The sequence below is a fragment of the Pan troglodytes genome, chromosome 6, assembly GCF_028858775.2.
Source record: "Pan troglodytes isolate AG18354 chromosome 6, NHGRI_mPanTro3-v2.0_pri, whole genome shotgun sequence".
NCBI lineage: Eukaryota > Metazoa > Chordata > Mammalia > Primates > Hominidae > Pan > Pan troglodytes.
This window is the reverse complement of record NC_072404.2, coordinates 55,927,918-55,946,830: the sequence shown is the minus strand read 5'-3', so window position 1 is coordinate 55,946,830 and position 18,913 is coordinate 55,927,918. Positions and strand designations below refer to the sequence as shown.

The window sequence follows — 18,913 nt, the reverse complement described above, 5'->3', positions numbered from 1 at the left end:
TAGTAAGCTAACCCAATGGTGAGGCCATTAGGGAAAATGTGGGACCCAGAATCTGTATTATCCTGCAAGCTTGAGAACGCCTCTTATTGTTTCTTTTAATTGTAGGTCAGGAAAAGCTTTGAGTAGTTTTTATTCTCTCAGGCAAGAGGAGAATTGCTTCAACACTCAGGTTACATCCTAGCAAGTGAACATTTTTTTCTTGAAAACAGAAGTTTTTCCATTAAAACATTGTGACCCTTATGAGGCCAGCAAGTTGCTATAAAAGGATATTGAATTTTTCCCCTCTACTTAAGAATAGTCTTAGTTATTTCTGATTCTTCGTTTTTATGTATCTATTTTTTTAAAGAACTTTTCAAAATCCCACAAAAATATAGTTAGAATATTGATTTAGATGGCACTGAAACTATAAATCAACTTAGGAAGCTCTAAACTTTTTAAACATTTTAAGTTTCCATTCCAGATAATAGCATATTGCCCTGTCTATTTAGGTTTTAGATTTTCTCTCAATACATTTACTAGTTTTGCCATAGGATTCTTGAATACAGTTTCATAAATTTATTACTCAACAGTGAATAGTTTTTGATACAATTTTAAGTGATAGGTTAAATGTTTTAAAACTTTCTGTTTCTTGCTGATATTTAGAATACAATAAATTCATTTCCAATAATGTTTATTTCTAAAAACCTTATTCAGTTTCTTTTTATCATAGTAGTTTAACTGTATAGGCTGGAGTCAGTGGCAGATTGCCTAAGCTCAGGAGTTCCAGACCAGCTTGGGCAACATGGGGAGACCCTGTCTCCACAAAAATACAAAAATTAGCTGGGCATGGTGGTGCATGCCTGTAGTCCCAGATACCTGGGGGGCTGAGGCAGGATGATGGCTTGAGCTTGGGAGGTTGAGGCTGCAGTGAGCTGTGATCACGCCACTACACTCCAGCCTGGGTGACGAAGCAGGACTCTGTCTTAAAAATAACATAAGGTAAAATAAAATGAAAAGTAATTTAACTGCATATTTATTTGGATGTTTACATACATAATCATATTACCAAGAATAATAGGGTTGTTTAGTCACCTCCAATTTGTATACCATTTTTATGTTTGCTTAACTGGGCTGGCTAAGAACTTCAGTGCTTAGGTGAAAGGAGGAGGAGAAAAGAGAACGTGAAAGAGGACATACTTGCTTGAGATTGCTTACACAGGGGATGCTTTCAACATTTCACTATTTAATATTAAGTTTGATTTACCTTTTCACAGACATCCATTATTAATTTAAGGATAATGTCAATTCTTTTTTTCAATTTTTTTTCATATCTTGTGATGAGTAGATGACTTGTATTTTAATCAGTTAACACAATGAATCACATTTGTCAATTTTCTAAAGTTAAGCAAACCTTACATACCTGAATAAACCTAACTTTATAATGATGTATTAACCATTTGTATATCGCTATATTCTAAATGTGCACATATGTTTTTATTTTTTACCAGGCATCTTTTATTATTGAGTTCTAGTTTAATTTTGTTGCAATCAGAGAACATCTTTCTATATTTTCAATTTTTTGATTTCGTTTGATTTGTTTGATATTCCAGAATATAATTTATCTCAGTGAATGTTCTGTGTGCCATTGTTATTTATATCAATTAGGTCAAGTTAGTTCATAATATTTTTCATATGTTCCATATCCCCCTTTTTTTCTGTCTACCTTTCCTGTAAACTACTGAGGACAGAGTTTTGAGATATCTACTAACGGTAAATCTGCCTTTCAGTTCTATAAGTTTGTGCTTCATGTATTTTGAGTTCTGTTACTAGGTGACATACATTTTAAATACATTTTATGTACATTTTATGGATTGATCCCTTTCCTATTGTAAAATATCTGAGTCCTCAGTAAAATTTCTTGTTCTGAAATTCACTTTGTCTGATGTTATTACAGCTAATTCTGCATTAATTTGACTAGTTTTTGAATGATATATATTTTCACATCTTACCTTAAACTTCTATTTATATTTCACATGGTTTTCTTGTGGTCAGCGTATAAGTAGGGTACTAATTTTTTTTTTTTTTTTTTGGAGACAGAATCTCACTCTGTTGCCCAGGCTGTAGCACAATGGTGTGATCTCAGCTCACTGCAACCTCTGCCTCCCAGGTTTGAGCGTTTCTACTGCCTCAGCCTCCCGAGTAGCTGGGATTACAGGCGCCCACCACTACATCCGGCTAATTTTTGTATTTTTAGTAGAGACAGGGTTTTACCATGTTAGTCAGGTTGGTCTTGAACTCCTGACCTCAGGTGGTCCACTCTCCTCGGCGTCCCAAAGTGCTGGAATTACAGGCGTGAGCCACCTCGCCCGGCTGGGTCTTAATTTTTTATCCAACTAACAATTTGTGACTTTTAAGTTCATTATATTAAATTCTATTTAACAGTGGACATAATTTGGTTTAAATCTGTTTTTGTTTTCTATTTGTTTTATCTTCTCTATTTTTCTTTTGTGTTACTTTCTTTTGAGTTAGTTAAGAATTTTTTTAATTTTAAAATTTCATTTTATCTCCTATTAACTTACTACATATGCTTTAGAAAATTTTTTTCTTTTCTGTTGTTGCTGTCTCTCTAGGATTTATAGTATACATATTTTACAATATACATCTTTAACTCCAGGGTTTACAGGATAATAATATATCATTTCAAAAATAGTGTAAAAAAATTTAAACAGCATATGCTCATTTTCTTTGCTGTCCCTTATACTACTATCACACAATTTACTTTTTTATATGCTATAAACCTGAAACACATTACTATTATTGTTGCTTTAAACAGTGATATTGTAAAGCACTCCAAGATGAAAAATAGTATTCTATATTTACCCATATGTTTACCATTTCTGTTCACCTCAATTTATTTCATTGTGTGAACTTGAATTTTCATATACGTTATTTTCTTCTGTCTAAAGAAATTCCTTCAGGTCTACTGGCAGTGCATTCTTTCAGCTTTGTTTTTACAAAAATGTTTCTATTTTGCCTCTAATTTTAAATATTTTTATTGTTAGTTAATATCTTCTTAGTTTATTGTTATTTATTTTTGTTACTTAAAATATGTGCATTTATTTTCTTCTGGCTTGCACAAACTGACAAAAAGCCAGAAGTCATTCTTACATGTGTTTCTTTGTAAATATCTTTTCTCTAGCTGTTTTTAAGATTTTATCTTTATCACTGTTTTTCAGCAATGTCATTGATGTGTTTTGGGCATAATTTAAAAAAAAATTTATACAGATTGAAATTTGTTGAACATCTTGTGTCTTCAGATTTATAATTTTGATCGGTTAGGAACAATTTGTGTCATTGTGTCACCAATCTTTTTTCTCAGCTCACTTTTATTCTGAGACCCCAATGCATGCATGTTAGACTTCTTACTAGATACCGTTCCACAGTAACTGATGCTTTATTTTGAAGCTTTATTTTCTCTCTTTTCATTTTGAATAGTTTATGTTGCTATGTCTTTATTTTCACTGATCTTTCATCATGCAAGATCTGCTCTGTTCTTAAAACTACCAACTTATCTTTTACTTCAGATGTATTTTTCATGTCTAGAAGTCCGTTTGTATCTTCATATCATCCCTTGTTCTCATCATGGTTGTGGCTGTCTCTATGATCAGAACATATGAAACAGATTTGTAATAGCTGTTTGAATACAATAGCTGCTTGGTCTTCTATGTCTATCACTCATAGATCTGTTATTATTGACAGATTTTTCCCCTATGGGTGATATTTTTCTGCCTCTTTGCATGAAAAGTAGTTTCATTTTATTTTTTAAACTGATAACTTATTTTGGACTTTAAGTTGTTGGTTGGTTGCTGGAAGTTGTTTTATTCTTAAGTTTTGGATTTTTTTTCCAGCAAATAAAGTAATTGGAATCAGTTGGATGCTTTTAAAATTTGAGAAAGTCCAGAGGAATCTTTAAAGTTGGACTAGTTAAGCCTGACTACAAAGGTAATATCCCTTCGAAGATCTGACCTGATGTACCTATGTACTATAAAGTCTTTTATTCTAGTTTGTGGGGACATAAAACGTTCCCTGTCCTGTTTGAGTTTCAAGGAAAGCTTATGCCCACTTCTTTACAGTGGGTTTTTCCTTAGCTTTAGTAGTTCCTCTTATGTATACATAGATCAGTACCCAAAGACCTGAGTGATCTCTTCTGCATATCTCCAAAGCCCCACTGCTCCTCCACATCCTGATAACTCCCTCTTCTCTGCTATCTTACCCTGCAAATCCTACATTCCTTGGCTTCCCAGAACTCTAATCTCTCTCCTCAATCCAACAAGAATGTAAAGCTATGTTTGGGTTTCACTTTCCTGGGCTGTGGCTTAAAAACTGCCCCCAGGAAGCAAGCTAGTGTAATTGCAGGGCTCACATTGTTAGTTTCCCTTCTTTAGAGATCCCAGTCCTTCAGTGCCTTTGGCCAGTGTCTGGAAATGATTATTTTTTATAATTTGTCCAGTTTTCTATTTGGCTAAAGCAGAAAAGTAGCTTGAGTGCCCGTTACTTCATCTTCTCTAATTTATTCATTACTTTGCTTGTCATTTTTTTATTTTTCTTTTTGTGCTTTCTTTTGATTTACTTTGCTGTTCATTTTGTAGCTTTTCACCTGGGAAGGGTGCTACTGGCATCTAGTGGGTGAGGTCAGGGGTGCTGCTAATCATCCTACATTGCACAGGATAGTCTCCTTCAGCAAAGAGTTATGAAGCCCAAAATTCTGACCATGCCAAGGTCCAGAAACCACGGTTTAACACATTCTGTTCCACTGTTTGGTTTTTGCTCTTCAGGACCTCCAATTATATGTATATTGTTTCTTCTTTGCATATCTTCCACTTCAACCATCTTCTCTTTAACACTTTTAAATATTCTTTATCTCATGTTCATTCTCTTGAATATTTTTTCATTTTTTATTCAATGTCCTTTGTTAAATTTTTGTTTTCTCTGTTTTTCCTTTGCACCATTTAATTATTATTCCAAAATAATTTTTTATTATTTTTTGTCACTGATTTGCATTTAATTTTTGGATTTCTGTATGAAGGCAGACCTTTATAATCTCAAAGGCTTATTTGAAAATATGTAATTCAGTTTGGAGTGGTGTAGTACAACGTTTCATTTACTGCTAAATAGTTGATGTGGGAGTAATTGTCTTCACTAGATTGTTCTGATTCTTGTATTTTGTTTTATTACAGTTGGTTGAATTTTGAATAGATTTATTTTATTTTCTTCTATTCATTTTGTGTATTTTGTGTGGTTTGCAATATTTTTAATTTAATGGTGGTCTCTCTGTCAGTGTAGCAAAATACACTGTCATGTTGATACAGGAGCTAGAAACAAATTATTTAAGCAGATAGTAAGTGCAACAGAGTCCTTGACAGGGTTTCCCTTTTAACAAAAAGCAGCACCCAAATCATTTCTTTTCTAACAAAGATCAGCCTGAAAAATCTAGCTGTAAACATACATAAGTAAGCTCGAAGTTTGCATGTGTGAATGCTGACAGCTGTGCCAGTAGGGAAGGGCTACCAGGAAGCCAGGTATATTCAACATGGAGGCTCCATCTTCCCTTTTCTTTGTCACCACGTGTACAGTAAAAAGTAAGCAACATGGTGCCAGCCAGGTAGAGAACCCATCTACATAATAAGATTAGGGTGGCAGTGGCCAGATTCTCATGTGCTATGCAAATGGAACATCTGGTTCAGCCAATCTTGTGTGCCCTATGTAAATTAGACACCACCTCCTCAATCTCATCTACAAAACCTGCATTTCACTGCAGAAGCAGGAACCCATTTTCTCCAGGAAGCCTCTCTGTGCAGAGAGCTCTTTACTTTCTTTTGCCTGTTAAACAACCACTCTTATCCACACTCTGATGTGTCTTAGTTTTCCATGGCCAAGGGACAACAAACCTCGGGTATTACCCCAGACAATGACACCATTTCAATACACATATAACATAATATAATATATATAAAACATATACACATATAATATAATAGAACATTTTATCATATATATGATAATATAACATCTTATATAATAAATATATAATATACATTTTATATATAATAAAGATATTACATATATATTTATTATATATATTAGCTGATGGTTTATGTATTATAAATATATGTTTATATTTTACATATTATATATTAGCTTATGCTTTTTATATATAATCATATATTATGTAATAATATATAGTAATATAGTATAATATCTAATTATATATTATAATATATAATATATAATATGATTATATGTTATAATATATAATATATAATATGATTATATATTATATTATATATGTTAGATATCATATTAGTTATAATTATACATTATAATCTATGTCATATAACATATAACATATTTATATATAATATTTAATATAATATATGCAATATATTATATAATAATATGTATATATATAATGTATTATATGGTATATATGATGTACACACATTATATAATATATTTATATAACATGTAGTATATATTATACATAAATATAAGTATATACTATGTCAAATATAAATGTAGTAAATATTATATATAAATATAAGCATATTATATATCAAATATATAAATATAACATATCAAATATATAAATATAATGTATAGCACATAATATAATATATAAAAATATATATCACATATACAATATATAATATATAAACTATATACAACATATTAAATATGAATATATTATATATTAAATATGTAATAAATAAATATATATAAGAACGCCTGTTGTAATCTATCATTGCTATGTAGAAAAGATCTGTCAAGCCTTTGAAGGTAATCTGTGTTTTTTTCCCCCACCTCTGGCCGCTTTTAAGATATATCATTGATTTTGGTTTTATGCAGTTTTTCTCTGGTTGATTAGGTCTTTACTTTTTAAATTCTTCTGTATTTTGTTGCTCTCAAATAATATTAAATGAAGAAATTTTACATTTAAAAAAATTTATTAACTATTAATTTTACCACATAATTAAATACAAGCTTTATTTATTCAGATATGGAATTACAAAATATTCAAATTGACTACAGCAGAATTGATCCTCAATTCCCAGAATTTTATGAATGATTGTGTACCAAAAAATCCAGTAAAACTTACTTTATTTATCAGTTCTTTTACTCCTAAGCTTCTTATAAAAGTATTGTTTTATGAAAGTAATAGTGTTCTAAATTTGAGAATATAAATGAACATTATTCAAATTAATGTCAATGTTGTATCAACAATATCAGTGCTGTATCTATCAGTAATATTGCATCAGAAAAATTACAGCTTATTTTACCAGCTTATTATTTTGGGTTATTCTACATATGCAGAAATTATTAGATTGCAATTTGAGGTAGATATAATAAAAAATATATAATCTCTTTGATTTTGACCCTAGTAACCAAAACAATTACCTTATTTTAAAATAGTGTTGGCCTGGCATGGTGGCTCACACCTGTAAACCCAGCACTTTGGGAGGCCGAGGCAGGTGGATCACTTGAGGTCAGGAGTTCGAGAACAAGCAGGCCAACATGGTGAAACCTGTCTCTGCTAAAAATACAAAACATAGCCAGGCGTGGTGGCACATGCCTGTAATCCCAGCTACTAGGGAGGATGAAGCATGAGAATTGCTTGAACCCAGGAGGTAGAGGTTGCAGTGAGGTAAGATCATGCCACTGCACTCCGCTGGGGTGACAGAGCAAGACTCTGTCTTAAATAAATAAATAAATTAATTAATTAATTAAACTGTGTTAACTTGATCAAATGCTGCCTCTGACATTTAAAGGAAAACATTTCTTATTATTCTTTAGGCTAATATTTATTTCATGAATGAAGTTGTGTTTATCTCCTTTTCTAAAATATAAATATTTTCAACATAAAACTATTTCCGAGCCATAAATAGGTAAATTCCCGTGAAAATGGTTTACACTTTGTAAACAAGTAGGCCATGAGAACATTTTATATATCATAAATCAATGGGGAGGCTTTATTCACTTTTATTTCAAAAACTTAGTGCAATACTAAAGCTACTGGTGTGAGAGTGCTTAATTAGCCAGAGGCAAAACAAGCCTGAAATTAAGTGCTAGTAATTTATGTAAGTTTCCTAAAATTTAAACAGGTGTCTAATAACAGCAGCTATGATATGACCTGTCTAAGGTGCTAAGACGTGTTTTGTACTATACATCAATTCATATATTTTGCTTGTGTCCTAAGAGGCATTTTACAACCCAATCCCCTGTACTTTGATAACTGAAATAACTATATTATGGTCATTTCAAACTTCTATTGAAATGTCATTAACTTTTTTCTAATTAATTAGGTACATGTTTCAAATAGATAAAAATTTATTTCTTAAGTAGTATGTTTGAAACGAATATAGTAATTTCTGACAAAAATATCAGGGTAGGTACAATCAACGTAAGTATCACTGTTTATAGTAACTCCCATCAGCCGGAGTCATCATAATCTGAAATACACCAGTTTTTATTGCCCTTTATCAAAGAGACAACTACTTTTTCTAAACCTGTGTTTAATTCTTCTCTAGCAGTATCTGAAATTTATGTCATATTTTCTATAGTTCACATGCTTGTTGACTATTATCTTGGTATGCTATATCATGATAGTATGGCATAATCTTTCAGGGGAATCTAGATTTTTCTCTAATATAGCATCTCTTCCACTTTCTGATTATATTCCTACAAACTCACTTGTGTATGTTATGTATCTTCAGTTTATTTATAAAATGTTTTCCTTTCCAGGTACTCAAATTTATCATCTACCTAATTTCCTTGCTGTCTGTCTTCACTTTCTAGTGGCTATTTTCTTGCTGGTGCATCTTCTCTCTATTGCTGTCTTCTACATGTTGTGTGTCTACTATTTCATAGAGAAAGGACTAAATTTGCTCTTTGATATCTTTACTATTCTTGTAATCTGATTCAAGTGGGAATCTCTACTTCTAACTCTAAATGTTCCTTAGTTTCTTCTGATAAAAGTAATCACATTGAAGTAGAACTTCCTTTATGTCCTAATAAAACTTTAGCACCATCAGCATCATTAAATGCCTCAATTTCCAGAATTGCTTCATATTTAACAAGACCTGACAAAATATGGCACTGACGTCCAGATTCCAAATAATGCAATGACCATAAACTATGTTGAAAAATGAACTTTCAGATTTTTCCTTTTTCCATTCTTATGTTCTTCCTGCTTTGCCTCCTTTAACTTGAGACTTTTTCTGCCACTACTCTTGGTGCTGGGGCTGAGACCGCCAGAATGCTTCTGTTGCTGTCACCTTTGGCTTGTTTGTTTGGAACCATAACTCATCCTCAATGTGCAGCAGAGAATGTAAGGGGATGCCTCAGGGAGATATCAGAAATAAACACGCAGTGGATATAAAAATCGTATCTTAGCTTGTGTTCTATTTCTTCTCTCTTACACTTTTGGGATTCCAAATAAGCATGTGTTATTTTTTCTGCCTATATTTCCTAGTTTTGTGACTTTCACTTCTGTATTTTTCATATTTTTGTATATTTGTGCTTCACCATAGTTTCTTCTGATTTATCTACCAGTTCTCCAATTCTCCAATTACCTCTCTAGCTGTATCTAATCTATTACTGAACCCATCTATAAAGTTCTTTGTTTATTGTATTTTTCAGTTCTGGAATTACTTTTACCCCCAATTTTCTTTTCTTTTTTTTTCTTTTTCTTTTCTTTTTGAGACAGAGTCTCATTCTGTCATCCAGACTGGAGCGTGGAGTGCAGTGGTGCTATCTCGGCTCACTGCAACCTCCACCTCCTGAGTTCAAGCAATTCTCCTGCCTTAGCCTCCCAAGTAGCTGGGACTACAGACACGTGCCACCACACCTGGATAACTTTTGTATTTTTAATAGAAATGGGGTTTTGCCATGTTGGCCAGACTGGTTTCAAACTCCTGACCTCAGGTGATCCACCTGCCTTGACCTCCCAGACATGTGCCACCCCGCCTGGATAATTTTTGTATTTTTAATAGAGATGGGGTTTTGCCATGTTGGCCAGACTGGTCTCAAACTCCTGACCTCAGGTGATCTGCCCACCTTGGACTCCCAAAGTGCTGGGATTACAGGTGTGAGCCACCGTGCCTGGCCTAATATTTGTATTTTTAGTACAGATGGGGTTTTGCTATGTTGGCCAGACTGGTCTCAAACTCCTGGCCTCAAGTGATCCTGCCTTGGCCTCCCAAAGTGCTAAGATTACAGGTGTGAGACACCATGCCTGGCCCCTTCCCCAGTCTTCTAATTTCCATTTGGTAATTTATAATTTTTTTACAAAAATTGTGAGCTCATTTTTTTCTCCTTCAACATTTTATGCATATTTGCAACATATGGACTCAGTGTGTATCTGTTTCTGTTTTCTTTCATTTCTGCTGATTCTCACTCATAGTGTACTTTCTCCTTATGTATTTGGATATGTTAATTATGTGATGAACATTACACTTTAAAAGTTTTTAATGAAAATACTTTGAGGTTTAATAAGATAATATCTTCCTTCAAAGAAAAATGTTATTTACTTCTGCCTGATTTCTGGAAATGAGAGCAGTCTAGGATCACCTTCATCCTAGTTCAGGACTTGAAGTTTTCTTATTTACTTGGATTAAGCTATGCTGCAGTCTGTTCAAGTGCTTTTTACTATTGACTTATCCTTACTTGGAGGGTTCAGGCCTCCAGGTATTCAGCCCACAGTCATAGGTGGCTTGTATGGATCAACTCCAACTTCTGATCTTTTACTTCTATGAGACCACCAAAAGTTCAAATCAAACTTTTGGTTGCCTCTTCAAAAATTGCAAATTCTTTCAGTGTCACAGTGGCCCTAAGTGCTAGGCTTAAATTTTAGAGAGTCTATCCTCTTGTTGGCCCAGTAATTTCTCTCTACCTTATTAGAAAAAAGGAACATTAATCCAGTTGTTTTGCCATTGGAAATATTGGTCCATATTACTTAGCTTCCACTACTGGAAATAATATCTAGATTTATTCACTGCTATAAAAAGTCTAAACTTATTTTAAATTTCAATAAATATGCTAATAAGCCTTTCCATGACAAGTTCCTACTTCAGAATTCTAGTTTTAAAATAGTTAAAGCATGGAATCTTGCCATAAATTTGTAGCATAGGTTTTTAAAAAAGGCAACAAGGTCTTCAGTTTCTTATAAGGTTCACTTTGATTTGCTCTCACAGGATTTACCTGCAGGACCAATGGATCTCTTGTTAAGGATTTCAAGACAGAATAAATAAAATTAATAAATAAAAATTTTCATTACCCTTGCAATCACATTATGCATTTCGTCTAAATTCAGAATAGCCTAGAACAGGCCACTATTTCTAATACCATAATTTTCTTATAAAAGAAAAATGCACAGGACAAAGAAAAACATAAAGTCCTACCATGTGTGTGACATCTTGAGTAAAGGAGGCATTGAGGACATATACTTTAAATGACCTTTCTGTTTCATGCCCTTTGCTTCATGGCCAGGTACCATAGTACAGCTGTTAATATGTGAGAGGTATGCCCCATTTCCCTTTGTAGTAAACTAGAAAGAGTTATTGTGAAGGAAAAGGTAAGAAAAAAAGAAATCAACATGGCACTATACAGGTAAATTCTCAGGCAGATCAACTTTAGAAGAAATACATATAGGAGTTACAGAAATGGAAATTGATTCTTTACAATGTATTCATACCTTTACTGCTAATGAATATGGGTTTTCTTGAGGTAATAAAAGTCTAAAATTAGATTGTGGTGACGGTTGCACAACTCTGTGAATATTCTAAGAACATTGAATTGCACTCTTTAAGGGGCTGAATTTTATGGTGTATGACATATATCTCAATAAAGCTGTTTTTTAAAAATGTTTTTATATCTGTGTATGTCTTAGGATTCTTTAAGTATCTCAATTTAAATGTCAAGGATTTAGAGACTATAAAATCTACACAGGAAGATGATTAAGAACATAATCCTTAAATTCTGAAAAATATTTAGGTTTAAATTTTGGTTTTATATTTATTATCTGTCTTATCAAAAGTCAGTTACTTAACATCATTGGGCTTCTGTTTTCTCAAATAATATGACAATAACAACACTACTTGTTAAGGAGCAGGGATTCAGACAGGATTGTTGTTCCAGTGATATATTGTGGGAATGCTCTCAGGCCAAGGGGAGGGAAGACAGAAGAATAGGAGAAGGAAAAGAAGCTAGGGAGAATGCAGCTGGAGAGTAGCATTAATCTGTTGCTCTAAGAAGTCAGTCAGTCACTGGCCAAAATCTGAAAGAGACAGCATGAGAAGGTGCAGTCCTCCAGTCTGGTGGCTGTTAGCCTTTCAGTGGTCATCACTCATTGCTACTGGGAATAGACACACTTGCCAGTGAAGGAAGTCTGTGATGGGCACCAGCTGCATCTACTACTCACTCCTCCCCCATGGTATTGTAGGAATGGTGCAAGGTAATGCATAATATACATTGATTGCAAGGGTCTGCACAGTACCTGGAACATAAGAAGAACTATATACATAGTAGCTATTCATCTAAGGCATACAATATCAAATAACTAAACAATGAAATAAACTAATTATATATATATAATACAATGAAATAAACTAATTATATATAACACCACCCAGCAAGAAAATCTTACTGTACATGTTGCCTCCTCATCAAATGTAAATATGTGACTTAATGAGCGTCCTTCATGATGAGGTTGTAAAGGAGTAACTTTCAGAGGGCTTGTCCAACCTGAAAACACAAAAAAAGTGAATGGGATTTTGGTTAAAAACACAATAAAAGTTCTTTTTCAACAGAAATATTTACTATTAGAAGCTAGACTGTGTGATCGTAATTCATTTTTTAATGGATTATTTAATAACTTTTCTGGATCTTTTAGCTGTGAGAACAGAATAGCTCTGGAATTTCTATGTGAGCCTAATTATAATAGTGCAGAATCACTTGTTATTTCTTACTTATTATTAGAAGATACCTATTTGGTACTATACATCTATGTATGTGCACACAGACATGTTGGGGATGGTGGTGACACAAGAGGAGTCTGGTTATTATGCAGATAATTCATATAATGATAGATTAGAAGTCCTAAAAAACTAGCAAATTCTAAAAAGCAGCCTTGAAAAATATTTAGTACACTGTAATTGGAAGCTTTTATATAAAGATGAAAAACAGGGCCCCTGGTTTTGAGGTGTCCATAAGCAAATGGAAAGTACAAACATATAAGTAGATAATTTCAATATGGTGTGGCAATACAGCAATAGCTGAGCTCAAAGTGCTGTGGGGGTGCATAGGAAGGATACCTAAGAATACCTAGTCTAACCAGGTTGTCAGGGCTTAGGGACATCTCCCCAAAGATAACACTTGTATAATCTTGACAATTAAAGTAGAACTTGGATGAAAAAGGAGAAGTAGAGGAAGGGTAGTTGTTCCAGGAATGGAAACAGTATGTGCAATGGTAGTCCTGCTCTGTGAGAGCCTCTTAATGTTAGGTATAGCCTCTTAAAAAATGTTAGGTATAGCAGATTGTAAAATGGTAGATAGGAAATGGTAGAAGATAAGCAAAAGAAATAGTCCAAGGTCAGGGCATGAAAACCTCGGACTCAACCTGCAGACGGATTGCCGTTGAAGGGTTTTAATAAGAGAGATAGATTACTTTGGTTTGGGCAGGTGACTAGCATAGGTGAAGATAATTGGGGTGCCTCTGGTAGTTTCCATAGAGATCGATTCTCCTATCCCATGGGGGCTTCAGATTTGGTCCCCTACTTCATAGCTTTGTTCCACGAATTAATCCAACTTGGCAAAATGTAAAATTAAAAGTTAAAATTTGAGATCAGGATGGACAGCATAGAGATGTTGAAGCATGAGAGAGATGCATTGTGAGAGGTGCTTAGGGAAGGATAGGAGCTCCATGGTCATCTGTGGATGCCACCCTGGTGCAGCTCTATCACAGATGCCACCTATCTAATATTATATATACTTTATATATATATAAAATATATGATCTTATATACTTACAAGTATATACATTATATATTACATATAATATATACTTACAAGTATATACATTTTATATATATATAAGTAATGTATATACTTACTTGCTTGGGTTCCAGAGTGACCTTCATGAGTTATTCGACCCATCTGAGCTTCATTTTCCTAACCTTTAATGACTATTGTCAGAGTTATAAAAACTATAATTAATGAACACAAAGAAATAAGCAAACTATGGCATGTAGTTTAAGTGCTCAAAATTTTTATTAGTTAACAATTAGTGGTTGTAATATCATTAGTATTTTTAGTACTAATGTAGTAATACTACTTTCATGATGATGATAATGATGATGATTGATGATAATTCAGTCAATATTTGACTGAGAAACTCAGGACAGAATCTGAAATGGGGATTTTCAAGGAGGAATAGAGAACAAGTGTATGCTGGATAGTCTGTGGCTTTAGAAGGGCCAGCTAGAGAACAGAGTGTCAGCGGACCTCAGTGCACTATTGTTGACTTTGAAGCTTGAGGTGATCATATGAGTAGGATATGGGTAGCCTCTAGGAGCAGACAGAGTCCCTGGCTGACAGTGCATGAGGAAATAAACAGTTTAGATGGAAGAAACTGGATTCTGCAACAATCTGAATGCACTTGGAAGTTGATTTTTCCCCAGACCCTCTAGATAAGAATCAAGATAACACCTTGATTTTGGCTTTATTTATTTATTTGAGACAGAGTCTCACCCTGTTGCCCAGGCTGGAGTGCAGTGGCATGATCTCTGCTCACTGCAACCTCCGCCTCCTGGGTTCAAACAATTCTGCCACCTCAGCTTCCTGAGTAGCTGGGATTACGGGCACGCGCCAGCACAACCAGGTCATTTTTGTACTTTTAGTAGAGACCGGGTTTCACCATGTTGGCTAGGCTGGTCTTGAAGTCCCGACCTCAGATAATCCGCCTGCCTCGGCCTCCCAAACTGCTGGGATTACAGGCGTGAGCCACGGCTGCGCCTGGCCAATTTTGGCATTATTATTATCATAGATTCTAAACAGAAGACCCAGATGACGTTCCCCAGACTTCTGATCCACAAAGCTGTGATTAATGGGTTTCACTTTAAGCTGGAAAGTTTGTGTCAATTTATTAAAGCAGCAAGAGAAAACTAATACAGACACAGAGGTGAGAGGCCAAAGCAAAGGGAGGAAAGGAATGCTGAATCCCATGGTCATTTCAGTTTTAAGAACCATGAGGATGATTCTGTCTGTGACAAGCTGGACAAAGGAAACTCGAAGTCTATTGTGCCAAGAGCAACAGGATGGCATTTTGTGGTATCTATCTTATTTGGAGCCATTCAAGCAACTGCTTTGAAAAAGTAGGAAATTAGGAAAACAATAAAACTTGAATTCTAATATTAAGCCAGATTAGAAGAAAGGACTCTGGACAATGAATTACACCGCAGAGTCATCAAATTTAAGACTAAGTTTGAGGATATCCTTTCCTCCACTCCGTTTCAGTATCTACTATTTGAAAAACAAACAATTCTAAAACCTAATGGCTTAAGTCAACCATTTATTCTCTCCTGGGATTCAGAAGATAGTTGGGGGTGCTTCTTTCACATGGTGTCAGTTTCAATAGCTGCAAAGGTTCAAAAAAGGCCTCACTTACATGACTGGCAAGTTGGTGTTGACCATTAGCTGGGGGCTTATGTGGGCACACTGGCAAGTGTCTTGTATTTGTTTCTGTGGGCATAGGTTGGTCTTTCACAGGATAGTGACTGAGATCCCAGATAAGACTCTGAAGAGGACTAATCCCAACGTGCAAGTACTTATCAAGTCTCCATTTGCACGATGCTTACTAACATATAATTGGCCCAAGCCAGTCAAATGTCCAGGCCCAATGTCAACGTGGGAAGTAAACAGAGTTTATTGGTAAGAGTGGCAGGCACACACAGGAACAGGGTGAATTGCTGAGGATCACTTTTGGACCAGCTACCATTCATCACTTCTTCATAAACTTAAAAAGGTTAAAATCATACAGTGTCTTTTCCAGTAAAAATGAAAAGAAACTAAAAATCAACAAAAGAAGGGAAACTGGAAAATAAACAGATAATAGAAATTAAACATGATGCCACAAAACAAAGGATCAAATAAGAAATCATAAAGGAAATGGGAAATTATTTTGAGAAAAACGATTTTATTTTATTTTCATTTTAATTAATTAATTAATTTATTCATTTATTTATTTTTGGACGGCATCTCACTCTGTCGCCAAGGCTGGAGTGCAGTGGCGCGATCTCAGCTCACTGCAAGCTCTGCCTACCAGGTTCACGCCATTCTCCTGCCTCAGCCTCCCGAGTAGCTGGGACTACAGGTGCTCACCACCACGCCTGGCTAATTTTTTGTATTTTTAGTAGAGACAGGGTTTCACCATATTAGCCTGAATGGTCTCGATCTCCTGACCTCATGATCCACCTGCCTTGGCTTCCCAAAGTGCTGGGATTACAGGCGTGAGCCACCGTGCCTGACTGAAAAATGAAAATTTAAACAACAAAATTTATGGGGAATGACCTTAGCAAGATGGCAGAGTAGGAAACTCTGAACTTCCTCTCTCCAATTTATAAACTGATTCAGCAACAATTCATGAACAAGTTACCTTTGTGAGAAATACAGAAACTGAGTGAAAGGCTCCTGCACCTTGACAGAATGCAAAACAGACGCACTGAAGCTGATATGGAGGTTTGAGTTAGTCACCCTCTTGCAGATTCCCTGCCCCTGGTGCAGTACCAGACAATCAGGAAGAGATTTCCTAGCTCCCAGATTCATTCAGGTTGTTCTCCCCTCAGCTGGTTCCCATGTTTAGCACCCCAACTGTTCCAAGGGAGCTCCCTAGAGGACTGGCTTCTATCTTGCCAGTCCGGGAGCCCTGAGGGGTCTGGTACAATCTAATGATCAGAGATTGCATTCTGGACTGGTGGATAGCACAGACTCTCCCATATGCTCAGCACAGAGTAAGCAGATTTTAAATAATCCTCTTTCTCAGCCCCCTAGAAAAAGTTGATTCACTCATGTGTCCAGCACCCCAACTTCTCGGTAGTTGCCTAAAGAACTATGATTTATCTCACCAGTTCTGGAACTCTGATGAATCCAACATAGTTTAACCCCCTGGGGGAAGATGGAGAAGGTAGCCTGGGCTTGTAGATGCCACAGATCTAGATCTAGAGATAGTCGCCATAGATCCAAGAGTTGATCCAGGACCCCAGCTTCTCTGGGGCTGCTCCAAAAACAGCATCTGTCTTATCAGTCATGAAACTCTGATGAATCTGGCACAGTCTAGTTGCCTATGGGATAATGGAAATGGGAGTTTGGGCTAGTAGACACCATAGCTCACCCTCTCCTCAGCACAGAGCAAGTGAACAAAAATCCCATCTCTCAGATTCACTTGGGAAGGAAAACAGTTGGCAGAGGTTCCCAAATCTCTGGCCAGGCTGAAGGGTGAAGGTCTTCTTCTTTACAAGACCAGGTCATGAAGAATGGAAGAAGTGCCTGCTTTGCCTAATGTGGAAACACCTACACAGAGAGTCAAGGAAAATGAAGAATCAGGCAAAGATCCTCCAAACAAAGGAATAAGATACATTTTCAGAAACCAATCCTAATAAAATAGAGTTAAATAATGTACCCCACAGAAAACCGTCACGAAAATGCTCACCAAGGTCAAGAGAATCATAAATGCAGGAAGAGATAGACAACAATACAATAATAGTAGGATATTTTAGTACCGCACTTTTAATGATGAATAGAACATCCAGACAGGAGATCGATAAGGACATAGAGGACTTGAATAACACATAGACCAAATAGACCTAATACACACAGAAGTTTTGGACATATACTACAACAGGAGTGAACCTGAAGGGCATTACGGTAAGTGAAATAAGCCAATCACAAAAGACAAATAATATGTGATTTCGCTTAAGTGAGGAACCTAAAGTAGTCAAAATCATAGATAACAGAAGATATAACGGTTGTTGCCAGGAGTTCATAACCCCTGGCAGGGAGGGAAATAGGGGGTTGTTTAATGGGTAAAGCGTTTCAGTTTTGCAAGATGAAGTGAATCCTGGAGATGGATGGTGGTGATATTTGCACAGTATGAATATACTACTTAATGCTAATTAACTATAAAGATGGTTGTGGTGAATGTCTGCATCCCCCCCAGATTCGTGTGTTGAAGCCTAACTCCCAATGTGATGTTATTTGGAGGTGAAGACTTCAGGAGGTAATTAGCTTTAGATGAGGCAAGTAAGGTAAGACCTCCATGATGGCATCAGTGTTAAGTAGAGGAAGGGAGACTAGAGCTCTCTCTCTCTCTCTCTCTGAGGATGCAAGGAAAAAGATGCCTTCTATAAACTAGAAAGAAGGTCTTTACCAGCAATCAAATATACCGATTCCATGATTCTTGGCTTCCCAGCCTCTAGAACTATGAGAAACAATTATCTATTGTTTCAGCCACCCAGTCTTTAGTATTTTGTCATGCAAAGTGACTTAATACAATGGTCTAAAAAAAGATAGAAAGACATACAAAGTGGTATCAATATTGATATCAGGAGGCCAAAGTGGAGGACAATCAAGGAAGTGACAATAGATGAGGTCTATCTCTTCTGTGATAACAAAGACTGGATCATCTACTGCAATGAGAGGCAGAGTACTATAAAGGATCTGAATGTAATTAGAATAAGTTTAGAATTGTTAATTGGTAGATGATAAAGAGAGACAACTGGATCAAGAAAGGAAGTACTAAACTCAGTAAAAGGTCTACAAAAGTTTGGAATGGGGCAAGTAGAAGTCAGCAATATAATATTTTATGATCTTTCTTTAATATTTGTGA

The 18,913-nt window shown here is 35.3% G+C and overlaps 1 protein-coding gene across 1 annotated transcript in view; it reads right to left on the bottom strand.

Annotated features, from left to right (window-relative positions):
* SPMIP7 (sperm microtubule inner protein 7) overlaps nt 1–18,913 on the bottom strand; it is a 63,382-nt gene that overhangs the window by 42,141 nt on the left and 2,328 nt on the right. Inside the window, exon 2 of the mRNA XM_519560.8 lies at nt 12,680–12,777. Coding sequence (XP_519560.4) covers nt 12,680–12,777 — 98 coding nt within the window. The remainder of the gene's footprint in view (nt 1–12,679; nt 12,778–18,913) is intronic.